Genomic DNA, 17,445 nt, shown 5'->3' on the forward strand with positions numbered 1-17,445 from the left:
GAGACTCGAGAGTATTTTTTCAAGGTTGTGAGCATGTAGACTACAGAAATTAACTGTTTTCTTTTTAAATCACCAAGTTGTGTATGAGTAATATTTCTGCACAACAAAGGTTACTATAAAAACATAATAACACATATGGTCTCTTCAAATTCTTCTTTATTCTAATTCCCAGAACTATTTATATGTATATTCCCAGAAGTTATTATGTGCATATTTTCACACATTACAGGGTTCTCATTTAAGTAATAAAAACAGCACATGTTATTCTTGAATTAAAAACCTCTAGCAATTTAGAACTGAATAAAACATAAATGAAAATATGGGCAGAAGGCATATGATGACACATACTTGCAATTTCAGCCCTTTGAAGTAGAGATAAGAAGATCAAGAGTTTAAGGCCAGCCTCAGCTACATAGCAAGAGTGAGGCTAACCTGGGCTCCAGGGTATTGTCTCTAACAAACAAAACCAAAAGCACCTCTCAGTAATATTCAAATATTCATATCAACACTGATATCATATAATTACTAGTTAATTAGATATGACATAACACACAGCTGTATATATGATTTTGTCATCATAATTTTCTTTTTGATAGCATAGGATGACTATCTTTCCATGTTTATATCCATATCAATGCTATTTTTAAAAACTTACTGGAGGTCCACATTGAGGCAGAAATGTGCCTTGCTGCTGCAATGAACATGCTTGCATGTATTTGTCTGTTAACGTGGAGGGAATATACCCTTAACATTTTGACAGTCCTTGACTAATCCAACAGATATTCTGTTCACAGTGCTTTTAATTTGTATTTTTTCTCCTCATTTATTTCTGTGTCTCTCCTTTCTTTCTCAGCTTACTGGTTTAACCTTTGGGCTATCTCTCCAGCCTCTACTCACTCACTTTCTTAAGCAAAGTTTAAGGTTGAAGTCATTCACTCTCATTTTATTTCTCGGACAGTATAAAACACTCAGTGCCATTAGTTCTTTACTGAACTCCTCTTGGTATTTTTTGTTAGAACCTTAGTCCCACACTTTACAAAATGGAACAAGAACCTTGTGTAATAATTGAGAGAGTACACCTAGACTTTCTAGATTAGTAAGTAAGCTGGTAACACTGAGTATGGCAGTGACTTCGCTGTGACTATCACCTCATCTTTAATGTGGGCACCTTAATAGCAGCTATTTCAAAGGCTGTTGCAGGGATGAAGAGAAGAACCTATGGTCACATGGACAGCCATTTGATACAGTAACATCTTGGAGGCATACTAGAAGGCAAACTATCCTAGAGTTCATGGAACAGCAAAGATGTACAAGCCAAACTAAAATACTCAGACCACAATTTCCTCCACCAACTGAGAACAAGGGAAAATGCACATAGAGAGAGATGGGTAGACAATGCACATAAAATAAGCTGCAGGTGAATGAAAGGGCCACAATCCCCTAAGTCTTGTTCTTAATGTCTATAACCTCTGTATGGGCTGCATCACTCTTCCCTGACAGTGATAGCTTGTGTCCAAGCACACTTAGCCAGTGATGGTGTTCACAGGAAGCTCGACGAACAGATGTCAGATGATCCCACGTGAGAATTAGCAGGGCACACCATGTGTGGCTGGTTCAGCAGCTCATTCTTATTGTATACCTTGTAGGCTGTTTTTATATTTATATATCCAAAATGTTTGCTTCTGTGGTTGCTAGCTAAAATAAATCATGGCTCTTTAGTATCTGTGTTGCCTTCTCCTTTTCATTCCATGTTCACAGACAATGCTCTTAGTCTGTGTCTGATATGTATAGACTGTCTCCTCTTCACACAGCTATTTCACTCACATTCTGTATTCCCTTGTCTGTTGTCTAACAGAAGTGAGGACTGCCAAGCCATACAGCAACTGCATATTTTACACATGTACATACATGTTCACAGTCATATTTTGAGAATAGAAATGAAAATTGTAGTTATTGGTATGTGAGTTTTTGCATATATATGTGCATGTAGTGCTCATGTTGGTATGGGTGTATGTGCATATACATGTACATGTGTGTAGAGGGCAGAGAGCAACTTTTGGTGTTGATCTCACCTTGGTTTTTGAGATAATTTGCCCACTGGCCTGGAGAACACCAAGCAGGCCCAGGGACCTGCCTATCACCAACCATCTCCCCTGTGCTGGGATTACTAACTCTTGCCACCATCCCTGGATTTTATTTTCTCATGGGTTCTGGAGATCAGTTGGGTCCTCATGCTTGGATGTACTCTATCAACACAGCCATTTCCCCTGGCCTAGGTGCTCTCATAGCTGTGTAAAGATAAAGATAATCTCCCTAGCTAACCTATCTCCAAAGTTTAAAAAAAAATTGTCAACCAAAGTGATTTGACACGAAATTTGTTAGCTAAGCCATTTTACAACTAATTTACCTACCTCAATTTCCAATTGTAGCATACTAGGCTGGCATTGTATTTAATTGTTTCCTTCTTTCCAGGCTTATCCTCAGTTTGTCCTGACTTACCTGGAGGATCTCACTGCTCCAGTGGATGTGAGCCAAACAGAGGACCATATTCACCACAGAGCCTGGACCACAGCTCATCAAGAACACGGCAAACCCTGTGTGGAAGAGGTCAGTGTGGTGGCCAGAGGCAAGACAGAAACAGACCTCTGAAGTATATCTTGAAAAGGGAGAAAGTATTCTAGTTGTTGCTTTTGGGAAACAAGCACAAATTCTCATGACAATGCTGTTGATTGTTTAAGTCACAAAATGCTGTAATATTCTTTTTTTTTTTAAAGACTTATTTTCTGTTTGTGTGTGAGTGTTTTGCCTTCATGTTTATACATGGACTGTGTGTGTGTGCCTAGTGCCTATGGTGACCAGATGAGGGCACTGGATCCCTTGGAACTGGAGTTATGGGTAGTTGTAAGCTGCCATGTGGGTGCTGGGAACCAACCAAACCCAGGCCCTGTGGAAAAGCTCTGCTAGTGCTCTGCGGGGTGTTTACCCACCAGCCCCATAGCTCCCCAGCGTGCTCTTGAGTGCGAGCAGCAGGAAATATTAGATAGAAGGATTCAGAGTGTGGAGATAAACAGTTAGAAAATACAGGATAGCCTTGAGAGGGCCTGGAACCTACTCCAACGGGCCCTGACTATCTCTGCCCCAGGGTATTTATAGAGTCGCCAAGGGGTGGAACAAAAGACCTCCCCCCAGCACAGCCAAGTGTAGAAGTAACCATCTTATTCAATAAGAAACACAGAACCAATGCAAAGAAGAAAGCCAAGGGGTCAGAGCTAAGAGCTAAAAACCTTACCTTTCCTCTCGCAGTGGTCCTACCTCTCCGAAAGATACCTACTTCCTGTGTGTCTGTCTTTATAAAGACTTTCTGTTCTGCCTTCTCATTGGTTGTAAACCCAACCACATGACTGCCTTGTCACTGCCTGTCTGTACAGACCTCCAGGTCTTCTATGGTTGGTATTGAGATTAAAGGTGTGTGTCTCCATGCTGGCTGTATCCTTGAACACACAGAGATCTACCTAACTCTGCCTACCAAGTTCTGGGATTAAAGGCGTGCACCACCAACGCCAGCTTTCGCTATGGCTTGCTAATAGCTCTGACCCCCAGGCAACTTTATTAACATACAAATAAAATCACATTTCAGTACAAATAAAATATCACCATAGCCAAGTGCAGACCATCTCAGACACCTGCACTCAGGCCCTGCTGGGTAAAGCCACAAGGAACCTGAAGATGGGCTCCCACAGTGCTCTTAACTGCTGAGCCACCTCTCCAGCCCTATACTATAATATTCATGGGCACATTTATATTTATATAAAATTGATGCCTATTTATATTGATATTTTGCTAAACAGAGGGCAATACCCTATATTGCACATAGCATTGCCTTCATTTGTTCTGACTGCATACAAGATCCCATGCTGTAGGAAAACACAGAGAATCAGGAGCCTTTCAAGGTTATGTTTTGAGTACATATGTCACAAACATTTCCACTCAATGAAAATTAACTACATCCTTCTTATGTCTCATTATAAGGGTTTGCAGAACCACACCAACAGTCCTTTGCTGAAGCAGCTGTCGGGACCCTCGGATGCTCAGGATGTGCCACGAGGCTCTCTAGAGGGGACAGGGCAGCCGGCAGTGGTACTGCTGAGAAAACTGGAAGGGAAACCTCCCAAGGCTCCTGCTCAGAGGTAGGGCATCGGCAGAGCGGAGCTTTATTGCTCAATGACATTCGACATTTTCCTTCAGTTTCATGTAAGATGGATTTCTTGAAGATTGTTGAAATATCTCAAAAGCCCCTTGGCTTTCAATCATAGTAGTTTCAGGGTCACATTTGATGAAGAGAGGTGACATTTATGGGTATTTTGTTGAAGGCTGATATATGTAATCATTTTTGAGGATACTTAGGATGGATTGCAGTTTTAGAATCTCACTGAAACACACAGAAATAACATAATTAAGCAAAGGCAATACTGAGCATCTATCCAATTGTGAAAGTGCCTGCAGGTCTTTGAGAAAAGCAAACACAGGCAATCCCTTTGATTTTTCTACAAGGAGTACATTGTACTTGCATCTGAGGGTACTAGATGGCCTTCTATAGTGACACTTAACACATTAACCATTTCCATGGCCAGAGGGGAAGTGGCATCCATGGTTTGCTAACAATTCCAAATTATTCCTGGTTGGAAAATGGAAACTATTTTTCATATTCTCCTAACTTACCCTGATACTAACATTTATTATAACTATTGTTTTACTGGTCGGCAATCACTTTATAAGCTGCAATTTAAATCTATACTTGTTTGAAATGACTGTCCAGCCACATGATCTTAAAGAAGTAACACCATTCTTAAACACATTGATTTAGTTTAATGCCACCCTAACTTTAATTCAGTAATCCAGATAGAAGTGTCATTTGTATTAGAAAGAAAAAGAACAATTGACAGCTTTGTAAAGCTGGGGGCTATTTTACATTCTTAAATTGTATAACCCATCTCAAGTGACTCTGTCTTTAGTTGATGATTTCTTATTTGGATAATGAGACTCACAAAAAATACCAAGTTTCCTATCTTACTCTCCTCTGACAGTGTGAGGGTTTCCTGGATGGCATCAGAGTTCGGGTTCCAGGACATTTCCTCTCCAGCACTTAGTTTTTAAACATTCCCAAGTTTCTCAACTCTGTGATGCTCTATGGTATGAGTGTAGGCTGGAGCCATATGGCCTGGCCACTCTCCACAGCATGTTTGGTGCCGTTCTTGTGTCATTGTGGTGAGAGACCCTTGGGAGCAATCTTCAGTGTTTTCATCTAAAAGGGGAACTCTATCAATATCAGGACACTTGGGGATGTGTTGACATTGCTCTGTGAAGCTACCATTGGCTTGTCCTCCTAGACTCACACAGCCATGTCTACTGGATCTTTCTTGGCAGAGCATTTGGGTTTTATCTTCTTGGGCTTTAGTTCTTGTCCTGGGCTCTGGAAGAATAGATTGCTTCTATTTTCAGGTTCCTGTCACCCCTACAGGATTTTTTTTTCTTCCATGCTAATCCCTGCCCTTGTGGTCATTTACTCACTCTCTATGTTTTCTGCCTCCCCAGGTTGGAAGTATTTTTCTCTGAAGGTACAGAGCCTCCACAGGTTAAAGACTGGCCATCTCCACTCTGATGTTGTTTTGAATTTCCCAAGATAATACAATCTAATAACTGAATGTTGGAGAAAGGAGCATAGTAACAGAAAGAGTGTCACCCCATCCTTCTGGCCACAAAACATAATGTTAGCTAATATACTGTATACTGGAATTGTTAAATTTGATGAGGTAATTTTAAATGTCTAGGAAATCAGTAGCACTCACTAAATGGCAGTTCTAAAAATGTTCTGAAGACAAATAAGGTACAAAAGGATTTTAAACAAGCATTAAACCATGGTCCCTGCTCATTGTCACAGTGCGAGTCTCCTATGGTCACTCAGGGCCCAAATATTTCAAAAGAAATTCCAGAAATAACCAATTCACAACTTTTATTGGATTATGTTGTTCTATTTATTGGTTGTTATTAATTTAATTTCCTATTATGACTAATTTATAAATTAAACTTTAACATTGGTACAATGTGTATGTATATGTGTCAGTGTAGAAAACATTGATATATAGAGTTTAGCTCTAAAGATTTGTTTTTAAGTGTGTGTGTGTGTGTGTGTGTATGCATGAGCACATGAGAACAATACTTGCAGAGACCAGAGGAGGGCATTGATTCCTTTGAAGCTGGAGTTACAAGCAGTAGTGAGCTGCCCAATATGGGTACTGGGAATTGAACTTGAGTCCTGGGAGAGCCGAACAAGCCCTTAGATGCTGACCATCTCTCCAATCTCAGAATTTAATTCTATACACTTTCTGGAACTCCTATATTTAGACTTGTGGATGTTGTCAATAAGAATTTACTGGCAAATATATCTGTAATTTCCTGTAGTTGGAAGTTTTCCTGTGTCCTACCTGGTCTGCAGCCACTCAGACCCATATGAACACACAGAGATTTCTATTAATTATAACTGCATGGCCATTAGCACAGGCTTATTACTGACTAGCTCTTATACTTAAATTAACTCATAATTCTTATCTGTGTTTAGCCACATGGCTTGGTACCTTTTCTCAGTTCTGCCTTGTCATCTTGCTTCCTCTGTGGCTGACTGGCAACTCTTCACTCAGTCCTCCCCTTCCCAGAATTCTCCTTGTCTAATTATCCTGCCTATACTTCCTTCCTGGCTACTGGCCAATCAGCATTTTATTTCAACACACATCGACAGCATACAGAACAACATTCCACAGCAATTTCCTTTCAATAAAAATTGCCAAGGGCATCACTTGGAGCTTCTCACTTTTGTTCTTAAGAGTTGAAGGACTTTCTACCCTCTCCCCTCACAGTCAACCTCGGCAGATCCAGTTCCAGTTCATTTCTCTCTGTGTTATTTATTAAAATCCTCATGAATAAACAGTACAATACTTACAGTGATCACTTTCCTCTCTGTGGGAAAAATTAGAATAGAGAGTGGTGTAGAATTTATTGTGTTGGTGACTTTGAATCCTAGATAGTCTCATTAGACTTGTGAGTATTCAAAATATGAGAATCAATGTGTTGTATTGTGTTATATACATATATATACAAAACATATATTTATGCAAATATTTACATATAAACATATGTAAATATATGTTTATGTATATATAGTCATACATGCTTTTCTCAATGTTAATTCAATTAAAGCAAAGCTCACTGCCGATAATAAAGAAGTGTTATAAAATTACCTGAGTTGTGAAAATGGGAAACTGAAAGGAGGAACTAGGTGGAGGAATCTAGCTTTATATCCTCTAGAAGGATGGAAGATAGGAGCCACAACAGTCAGCTAGTGGAAAGAAAGGGAGATTGGTCCATAGTGTCAGATAATATGTGAAATTAGTACAGGTAGCATGGGCTAAAAATAATAACAGCTGAGGTTTTGTGACCTTATTGAGTGATGTGCATGTATTATCATCCAATAATTTATACAGTTGGTAAAGAGGGGACTGACTCATCTCTGTTTCATTGATGAGAACACTGTCATTGAGGCGATTTACTTTTTTGAATGAAGTTTCTCAGTAATTTAAAGCAGGACAATCAGCATCCAGATTCTGTTCTTAGCATCTATCATGAATGGCTTAACCATTCATGCTCTTGTTATAACTATCATTCCAGATCTCAGCCCTTCAGACGAAGTTAGCATTTGAACTGGGTATCTTGAAATGGGGACTGTTGAGTAAGGTAGAGGAATTTGAAAAGCAAATAATGAAAGGGGCCATTTTCCACGAAGACTGAATAAGAGATAGAAAACATTAAAAGATCAAATCCCAGACTTCCTGTTGCATCCAACCTTGTAGGTCTGTAGTCTAGAGGCCCTGATTTGCAGAAGCCTAACCTTGAAGCAAATCATTTTTAAAGTCTTTTCCTAGTCACGTGACTATAACTTGTCATAGATAATTTATGCTTTAGTGATTCAGCTTTGTACATATGAATTTGATGAAAAGAAACTAATAGCTGCTGTTTGGTGGATACTTACCATGCAACCACTGCTATTCTCCATATTTATTCTTATAGCATCAAGAGAGATTGATTTGCTTACTGTTCTCATAACCTGATGATATTACTATTTTCAAAATCAATGAAGTTACAGAAACAAATTCAAAGTATCTACATAATACAGTTTTGAGGCATATTATAATATCTCTATTATATAGGAGCAGGATTCAAACACAGAACTGTGTGAGTCTCTAGACAGCCCTTTTCCTTACCACCTTTATTTATTTATTCCATACCAATATGTCTGTTACTTTTTTAAAAGTAGGTCAAACTATTGCCATTTTGTTTTGTCTGTTCTTTTTATTTTTATTCTTAAACAAAACTCACATTCTTCCCCACCCCACAGTGCCACACAATCTAAAACAATAATCAAAAACTATGTCCTCCCTCATACAAAGTCATTTCAAATAATTCATATTTCCAACACTCAGGGAGATGTCTGACTGTTGATCCTTTTTTCCATTGTGACAGGGGGAAAAGTCTTTTTCTCATTGAAAATGAGAGTTCTCTTGTCGTAAGAGGTCCTAATGCAGGATACTAGTTAATGGAGGATATATTTTCTTGTTTGCTCTGGTGACTGACACTTTAGCAAAAATATTTTTGTGTTGTATACACATTTGATTCCAAGTTTAATCCAAAATAAAATAAACGTCCTTGTCATCGTTAAGTATCTGGAATGTGTTTGTTTACATTTGCTTGGCCAGAGGACCCCCTTAACAGTATTTAGATTGAATAAGAGGTGGGGAAAGAGTGGGGCAGCCAACAAAGCATGCTGACCCAGCTTGTCACCCAGTGACCTGTGAGAGGAGAATAATGAACTGTGAGGAGCTGTCAACTTAACTGTTTCTGACAGTGTGCCTTTGGGCACATCTGTGTTAGTGGCATTGGAAGGGCCTTTGTTCTTTTCCCACTAGTGACTCTGTGAGCAGTGAGGTCTCTGCTACTGTACTCAGAGCAGCCCCTTCCTTCCCAGGGAAGCGAGCAGCTGCCATGGACTGCACTGACATCTCTCTTCATGACTCAAGTTGGCATGCACTTCATTCTTGGAAGAGACCAGACATTTAAAAGTACTTTGATGATTTTTCATTAAAAGTGTACTTTAATGTCTCACTAACAAAAGGAGTGAGTTATAAAATATGTTTCGTGTCGTTCTGATTTTACTAATGAAAGTAAAGACAGACAGGCAGTTGTTACTGGGCTTTAAAATTTTATTTGTAACATTTTCCCCAAGATTTAAGACTCAAACACCATATTTAAATAAATATAAAATAGGTAATAATCAACGTGGGTTATGAAAAGCATTTCTACTATAGACAGTTTGTGCATACTTTGCTGGGAAGAATATTTAGGCTAAAATACAAAGGTCTGCTCTAAATTTTGTTTCACATTTTCCACTGACAATTTAAAAAATAAATAACACAATAGTCTCATTTGAAAGTTAATCTGGATCTTACAATTATTACAATCATTAGGAAAGGCAATTTACCAAGAAACAGGTGTTTCTGATCCCCAAAGAATAGCCAGTGTTCCCATCACAATAAAGACAGCCCATTCTGAATGAAGGACATCATACTTAAGAGATTTGTTTAAATTAGAATCAAAACTGCATTTATAAACTAGAGTTTCTGAGTCAGTTTTAGAGCCTTGTTTACATTTTCACAATTGCTATAAAGCCCATGCTCTCACCAGAATGAAGTCTGGCTAGGGTTGGCATGGAGTAGACAGTGGGCATTTGGTGCTCAGTTGATTGGATTTGTCATTCCAAGAGAATATGAATCCCAGAATATTGCATTGGTCAATTTTTAAAAAGCCTTTTCTCCCCCCTGACAAAATAAAAAGAAATGAAGCTTGAAAGAAATGACATGATTTTTTATTTTTGTCTGTATTCAAAGTTCTTTCTGTAGCACACCTGAGATGCACCAACTAAAGGAGCTATTGTAGTCTCTTGCTTTTCAAAGAAAGATAAATTAATAGTAATGAGAAGTTCTCTAAGCAGACAAATGACGATCATGTCTATATAATTACAAACTGTAAAAAACCACATATTTAAACTGAAAGAATCATATTATGATTTTCTTGAGCATTCAGCAGCTTATAATTTATTAGCCTAGTAAGTCATTTGTGTGGTTTACCACATATTCAATGATAATCTGTAACCGTATTATTTGCTTTGAACCATCCTCCTGTTTTCTTCAGTAAACATCAACATAAATTCTCATAGAGCTAATGAATAAACAGGTCAGTTTTAGCAATTATCAGAATGTGCTTTTGAAAGAAAGTAGATTGTTTAAATTCTCACAGATTCATTCACCTAAAATGCTTACCAATGATGATAAATTTGAAGAAATTGATTATGATGCCACTGTATCTAACTGTGATTTCTAGGAGTAAAGTCCAATATTAGATTACTCTAGTTCAGAACTGCTCACCTTTAACAGGTTGCCTTTAGCCCTCTTGTGATTTATGCAAGAAAATTTCAGAATGTGAGTTTCTATTCTAGAGATGTGAAGTCATACAACTGTTTCCTGATTAGAAATTCAAATGCTTTGATATTGGCTGAATTCGATGCCTGTTTGGAGTTTAGTATTTTGATTGGGGAGGGTATGTGTGGCTCCACACTCACATGTGCACATGAGACAGAAAGGTCAGTGTCAGCTGTCCTCCTCTATCTTGTCCACCTTACCTTGAGACAAGGTCTGTCACAAGCTGGAGCTCATTGATTCAACTGGGATGTCAGGCCTGTGAGTCTCAAGGATCTTCCTTTCCATGCCCTGCTTTATGTGGGTTCTGGGGATCCAAAATCATGTCTTCATAATGAGACATCTTCCCAGCTCCGAATTTTAGTAAACTTTTCTAATGAATTCCCATATGCCCTCTGTGAATTAAAATTAAGAGTATGAGTAATATAATTTCTCTATTTACTTGAAACAAAGTAAAAAAAATCAGGCATTCAAACTATCAGATGTGTGTACATTGATATGCTTCAGTTCTGAAATTATCAAAGACTTTCAAGTCTACAGTCTAAGATTAACTTGCATCCTCATTTCAGACATGAATTACCAAAACCTCCAACTAGTTTGATTAATTTCTGTTTTTCAAAATGTAGTCTTCATCTTTCAGTTCCATTTAGTGTTATCCTTAGGATTATTTAACGGTTGAATGGGAAGCACTGCTTTTATCTTCTTGAATTTTTAGCTCCCAATGAACATGTATAGGTGTTTAGGGGATATCTCAGTGTGTGAAGTGCTTACAAGCACAGGGACCTGACTTAGATTCCCAGAGCTCACATAAAATCCAGGGGAAATGGCATATGCCAAGAATACAAGTGCTGGGTGGGGAGTAGAGGCCAGAGGATCCCAGGGATTTACAGTCAGTCACTCTAGACAAAATGGTGACTTTCTGGTTCAGTGGGAGACCTGGATTAGCTGTGTAGCTCAAGCTGGCCTTAGCTCCAAATTTGCCTTTGAGTGCTTGGAATCCAGGTGCACACCACCATGCTGACACTCAAATACTGTGTAATGTAATCACACACATCCCAGGGGAACTAAAAATACATTTTGAATGGTATTTTATAGTACACTGATATTCAGCCTCTGTTCAGTAAGATGATTCTTTAAAGGCAGAAGTGTTTGCAGTTGCTTTAGATCTGGCACTTAATAGTAACACTAACACACGTGAGGATCGTCGCCAGCTGGGGGAACATTCTGCGTTTAAATGGGTGAATACAGTATACTTACTCAGCCAATCTTCGTGTCCTAAAGTCATCTGTGTCATACAACAGAGCAATCAGAAGAGAGACTCATGCTTACAGGTTCCTGGAATTGGGAGAGGTCTCTCTGGGACTTTTTTCTTTTTGAGATTCTATTTATCATGCTGCTTCAATCTGGCCAATAGCTTCTTCAGAGAGTTTCTTAGTTTAGACTGTACCTGCAGAATACCTGGGAATGACCAGGCAGAAAGAAAGAACTTGTAGAGTATACCTGCATACACACCACACACACACACACACACACACACACACACACACACACACACACACACACACAGCAACCACATTGCATCACATATCTAGGCAGCCATCAAAGAACAATGTGCAGATTGGGTCAGAGCCAGATGTGCTCCCCTGGAGTTGAAAGTGGGGATGGATTTAGCTTCACTAGAACCACGATGTGTAATATCCTAGAGAGATGTGGCCAAATATCTACTCACTCCAGACAGGACATCTGTGACAGACAGCAGTAAGGAACCACTGAAGCCCAACCTGGTTAATCAATGAGTTTATTTCAGCTGCTAAGGAGAGTATAGGTGAGGGGTTACTCACAGAGACAAAAATGACTCCAAGGCAGCTTTATTACAAAAGGCTACCCAAGCATGCGTGATGGTTCATGAAAACCAGAAACTTAGAGCTCATGTCATAGCCTACAGCTCAATAGGTTGGAGAGTGCTTCTTCCTGGCAGTTTATCTTGTCTGAGAGTGTCTCTCAGTAGTCCTCATATAAAATTTTGGTAGGAGGAGCCTAGTGCATCTGGTCAGTTTCAGGGTCTTCCTAAAGCTTTTGAGTTGTTTACTTCTTGAATTTTTAAAGAACTTCCCTCCATGATGGTATGTTTTATCTAAGAGGAAATTATTACCTAACAGACATGCCTGGGAGAGGGTTGGTTCTCAGCAATATCCAGAGGTTGCCCCACAAACAGATATACCCATAGCACTGTCTTTACCATATCAAAGATACTTTGATGGATGTGTTTGATATCTACATGTTGTGTACAAATATTTCAGCAAACCAGAAAGAAGTAGTTGTAGTGAGGTGAAAGAAATTTGAGTAGATTTTTAGTGATGTTCAAACTATGCCTTGTATCAGGATTGTGGACTCAGTGTTTTGCAGCTAAAACATGAAGGAATGAAAGGCTTTCCAGTTCCCAAGAAAAATTGCAAAAGTTGTCCTTTATTTAATTTTTCAGAAACACATTTCAAGGACAACCTTGACACCTGACATACCTGACAGGACCTGCTTATTCTGAAACTTGGTATAAGAAGATAAGGTGCTTTGCAGTTCAGCACAAAACTGTGTTTGTGGTTATTTTAATTGTGTATATTAATATTTCACAATTTTCTGTTTTATAACATATAAACATGTTTTCATGATACCATGTTTCACCACCTCTCAAAGTATAATGAATAATTCAAAGTCTAATGAATTTAGATGATTTGTCCAAGGTTGACTAAGAATCTCGAGTTTGTATCTCATTCTGATATTCCCTCATCTGCCATGCCTAATATTAGAATATTGCTGGCAAGTGTTCCTCATCAGGAGTCCTTGGAGCCAGAAATTATAAACTGCAGACCTGGGAAAAGGGAGATTTGAACTGTTTGCATGTGTACAAGCTCTCTTAAGAAAGAACCCAAGGTCAAACATAGAGCTCATTTATGGTTCATATGTATACCTTAGACATCCGATATTTTGGCATAAATATATTTTGATTGTGACATATCACTTCAGGTCAGTTGTAAATTTTCCACCATGTTGGCACTCAAAAATTTTCAATTTCAGATTTTCACATTATAAATGCTCAACTTGTGTCATTTTAATTTTATTTTACATTGCTTAAGGGAAGAGGGGTGTGTGCAGAGAATTAGAAATGGACCAGGATTAGTTACTATCGTGAAAGGTGAGATTTGTGAGAATGAAAGCATGTCTGTGGCTTTTGCTTAAAATGAATAATTGAACAGGGAATTTGGTAGCACATGTGGGAACGAGGTTTAGTTTTTCTGAGTTCTGTTTATTGACAGACAAACATGAAGTCTCATTGTTTTAGTGCTTTGGCACCATAGTGAGTCTTCATGAATGTCATCTAGAGGTATAAGATGAAGTAGCCAAGAGCCACACCACACAGGTACAAATGCGGTCTCTGGGCAAAGTGATTCCTCAGATGGCAGTTGTGAGGATGAAACGAAATAATCCATGACATCACCTGATAACAGAATTTAGATGCGAGGGCACAGGCCGGGGAGCAAAATTGCCCTGGGTTCAAATTCTTCATAGCTATGTGCCCTCAGCCTAGTGGCTTAGGGCCCTCTGTTTCCACTTGTTCATTTGTAAATTATTCATAATAACAGCACCAACCTTCAGGACTAAATGAATCGATATTTATTCGGTGTTTGGGATGGTGCCGGCATGAGGACAGTGCAATGGAAATGCTTGTTAAGTGAGTGGGTGCTTAAGAACAGTCCTCAGCACATAGAAAACACAGTGGGATATTATCTGGAGTAGTCTCTGCCATGCTCTATCAGTTTGTTTAATTTCCCTCAGAGCACTTCTCACTGTCTAAAATATTCTGTTTATTTATTTGTTATATCCCATTTGTCTACCTCTTGAGAACATAAGCAGTGTGAGGGCAAAGAAGATATCCGGGCTTTTTCACCTCTGCAGGGTGCACTCAGAACCTGAAATATTGCCTAATGAACTAGTGATCAAAACCAACAATAAAAGTGCCAATCACCCTGAATCTGAGATGTAATTCTTTTACTTCCAATGTGATGTTCCTACATGATAGTACCTCCAGATATTAAGTCTTCATTGCTCATTAATCTTCAAATTTTAAGGAAAAAGCTTACATCCTCATCAAATATCCTTGGTTAGCTATGCTAACTAGACATTCATGAAATGTGCCAGACCACATATCTATTATGCTATAAATACTTTGAGCCAAGTATAATTGAGTTCTTTTCTCCATATCCACATGAATGGATGACACTTTACATTAATTCCAGTGTGGTGGGTTTAAAACTGAACCCCAGAGGGAGTGGCACTATTAGGAGATGTGACCTTGTTGGAGCAGGTGTGGCTTTGTTGGAGGAAATGTGTCACTGTGGAGATGATCTTTGAGGTCTCCTTTCTTCAAGCTACACCCATTGTCTCAGTTTACTTCCTGTTGCCTGTGTAAGATGTAGAATTCTCAGCTCCTTCTCCAGCACCATGTCTGCCTACACGCCATCATGTCCCATCATGATGATAATGAACAGAATCTCTGAACTGTAAGCCACCCAATTAAATGTTTTCCTTTATAAGAGTTGTTATAGTCACTGTATCTCTTCACAGCAATAGAAACCCTAACTAAGACACACGGAAAAGTAGTAATTTCATGATGATATTGATTTAGGTTTTTAGCTCACAGCTGTTTCCTGATGTAGTGTGACCTCCAGGATGAAACAGGATATAGGACATTTTCTCATTTGTTCATCATTTTTTTTTTTTGCTTTTTTTGGGAAGTGTTCTAACTGACAAAATCAACTATGAGATTAGCTTATGTGTCAGTATCAGGACTTCTTAGTGATTCGTTTTAATGATTTAAAACATAAGCAGAAATTTGTTCATACTAAACTACCCTTTGTTTTTCAACAGAACATTTATGTTCTTTTATCTCTAGCAGTAATAAACACAGTTAGAATTAGCAGCTCTTATAAATCCTGAAAATTTGCTAGGTGGTGGTGGTGCACGCCTTTAAACCCAGCACTTGTGAGACAGAGGCAGGTGGATCTCTGTGAATTTGAGGACGGCCTGGTCTACAGAGAGAGTTCCAGGACAAGCTCCAAAGCTACACAGAGAAACGCTGTCTTGAAAAAACAACAACAAAATCTGAAAATTTATAAATTTCTTCTCTATATCAGTTCAGTGCAAGGTATTTTCTGTGTACTCCCATATTTAATCTCATTTTTCAATTTTCTGAAGTAAGTACTGTTTTGGCAATTTTTCACAGTGGACACTGATGTTTAGTGAATGTCAGTGATCTGACAAATGTTCCAGTGTCACCCGGTAACTGAGAAAACTTCCCCTGGTCAGGTAGATGACTGAGCGATATGACTTCGTAACTTTGGAAATATGCAACATTCTATATTTATCTTTCTTGTTGCATCTTTTCTGAAAACACAGAACTCTGTTGTGTCTGATTTTGGTGTCTTTTATTTAATAATTTTCAGGTTTAGCCAATTTTTTTTGCATAATCATACCTCCATCTACAAGCAGAAACATTACCAATCCAATTTGCAAATGCTATAGTTTAACCATTGTTTATTTTCTATCTCATAACACTAAACTTTTCTCTGTGTGTATTCAGGCTTTGAAGTTAGTTTCAATAATTGTAGCCCTGTTTTTACTGCCTGCCTTACACGATTGCACTAATTTATTCCTTGTGCTAAGAATCACATAACTAAATTGCCTTTCATCTTACTAACAACATATGTTTGTCAAACAGCTACCATAAGACAGTATATACGTGACTTTTCCCACTGACAAGGCAAATTCCCAACAAAAGCAAGTTGAGTAGAGAAGGGTTTATTAGACTCCTGCTTTGAGGAAATACAGTTCATTATGGCCAGTAAGGAATAGCTTCAAGGGCATGGTGTAGCTGTTCACATTGTGTCCACAGCCAGAAAGCACAGAGAGATGAATGCTGGTGCTCAGTTTGGTTCTCTTTTTATTCGGACCAAGACCACAGCCAATGGGATAGTTCCACCCACATTCCGGTTTAAGCCCTTCCTTAGCCACTCTTGGAAAGTCCCTTAAAGGCACACCAGAGATGTGTCTCCAGCTGCTTCCAAATCCTGCAGAGGTAGCAATGAAGGTGAACCACACAGATGCCATTTGGGTGCTTAATAGTAGCACAAAACAGCTGATTATTTATTTAATAGAACAGTAGTCTGTCTGATCCTGTAAATACTCTGTGGCATAATCCACATTCTTTTATGAATATCTTACACTTTCTTGGACATTTCCCGTATTTTTTGTTGTTCCTCAGGGCTTTTACTTTTCACAAGCTACACATCTAGACTCTCTTTTTCCTTGTTTCTGTAAAAGTACTAAGTTTCATTACGATTATATGTGTAGGTGTGTTATGTCAGGACTCCACTTTGCATTTTTATTACCATATGAATTTAGTTGTCAATATTCTCCATAATTTACAAATTAGGTAACTGAGAGAAATAGAACTGGGCCCTGAATTTTTCTTTGTTTTCATTTCAAATTCTAAAACTCAAAACAAGACAAAAATAAATGTTCCTCTAATGTGTGAAGTTCAACAAAACCATGAACCATAGCTCAGAATGATCTACAGTACACACTGCTTATTATATAATAGGGATTTAATGAAGACTGAATAAATTAAAATACTATTTTAAAATAATTTTATCACATAACTTTGTTTCCACACCAAGTACTATAATCTTGATTAGATATCAATATATGAAATTAAAACTTCCAAACATTTGATATTATAACATGAAAGGTATTTCTTTTAAAGTTCCACTTTTTTCATTTTTAGCTGTTAAAGTTTCCTTTTTCTATTTCT

The 17,445-nt window shown here is 38.3% G+C and overlaps 1 protein-coding gene across 1 annotated transcript in view; it reads left to right on the forward strand.

Annotated features, from left to right (window-relative positions):
- The window catches only part of Dcdc1 (doublecortin domain containing 1), a gene marked incomplete at its 5' end in the record, with an annotated part of 398,886 nt that overhangs the window by 240,345 nt on the left and 141,096 nt on the right, over nt 1-17,445 (forward strand). The window contains 2 exons of the mRNA XM_059258913.1: nt 2,473-2,607; nt 4,030-4,187. Of these exons, the coding sequence (XP_059114896.1) occupies nt 2,473-2,607; nt 4,030-4,187 (293 nt within the window). The remainder of the gene's footprint in view (nt 1-2,472; nt 2,608-4,029; nt 4,188-17,445) is intronic.

The sequence above is a fragment of the Peromyscus eremicus genome, chromosome 4, assembly GCF_949786415.1.
Source record: "Peromyscus eremicus chromosome 4, PerEre_H2_v1, whole genome shotgun sequence".
NCBI lineage: Eukaryota > Metazoa > Chordata > Mammalia > Rodentia > Cricetidae > Peromyscus > Peromyscus eremicus.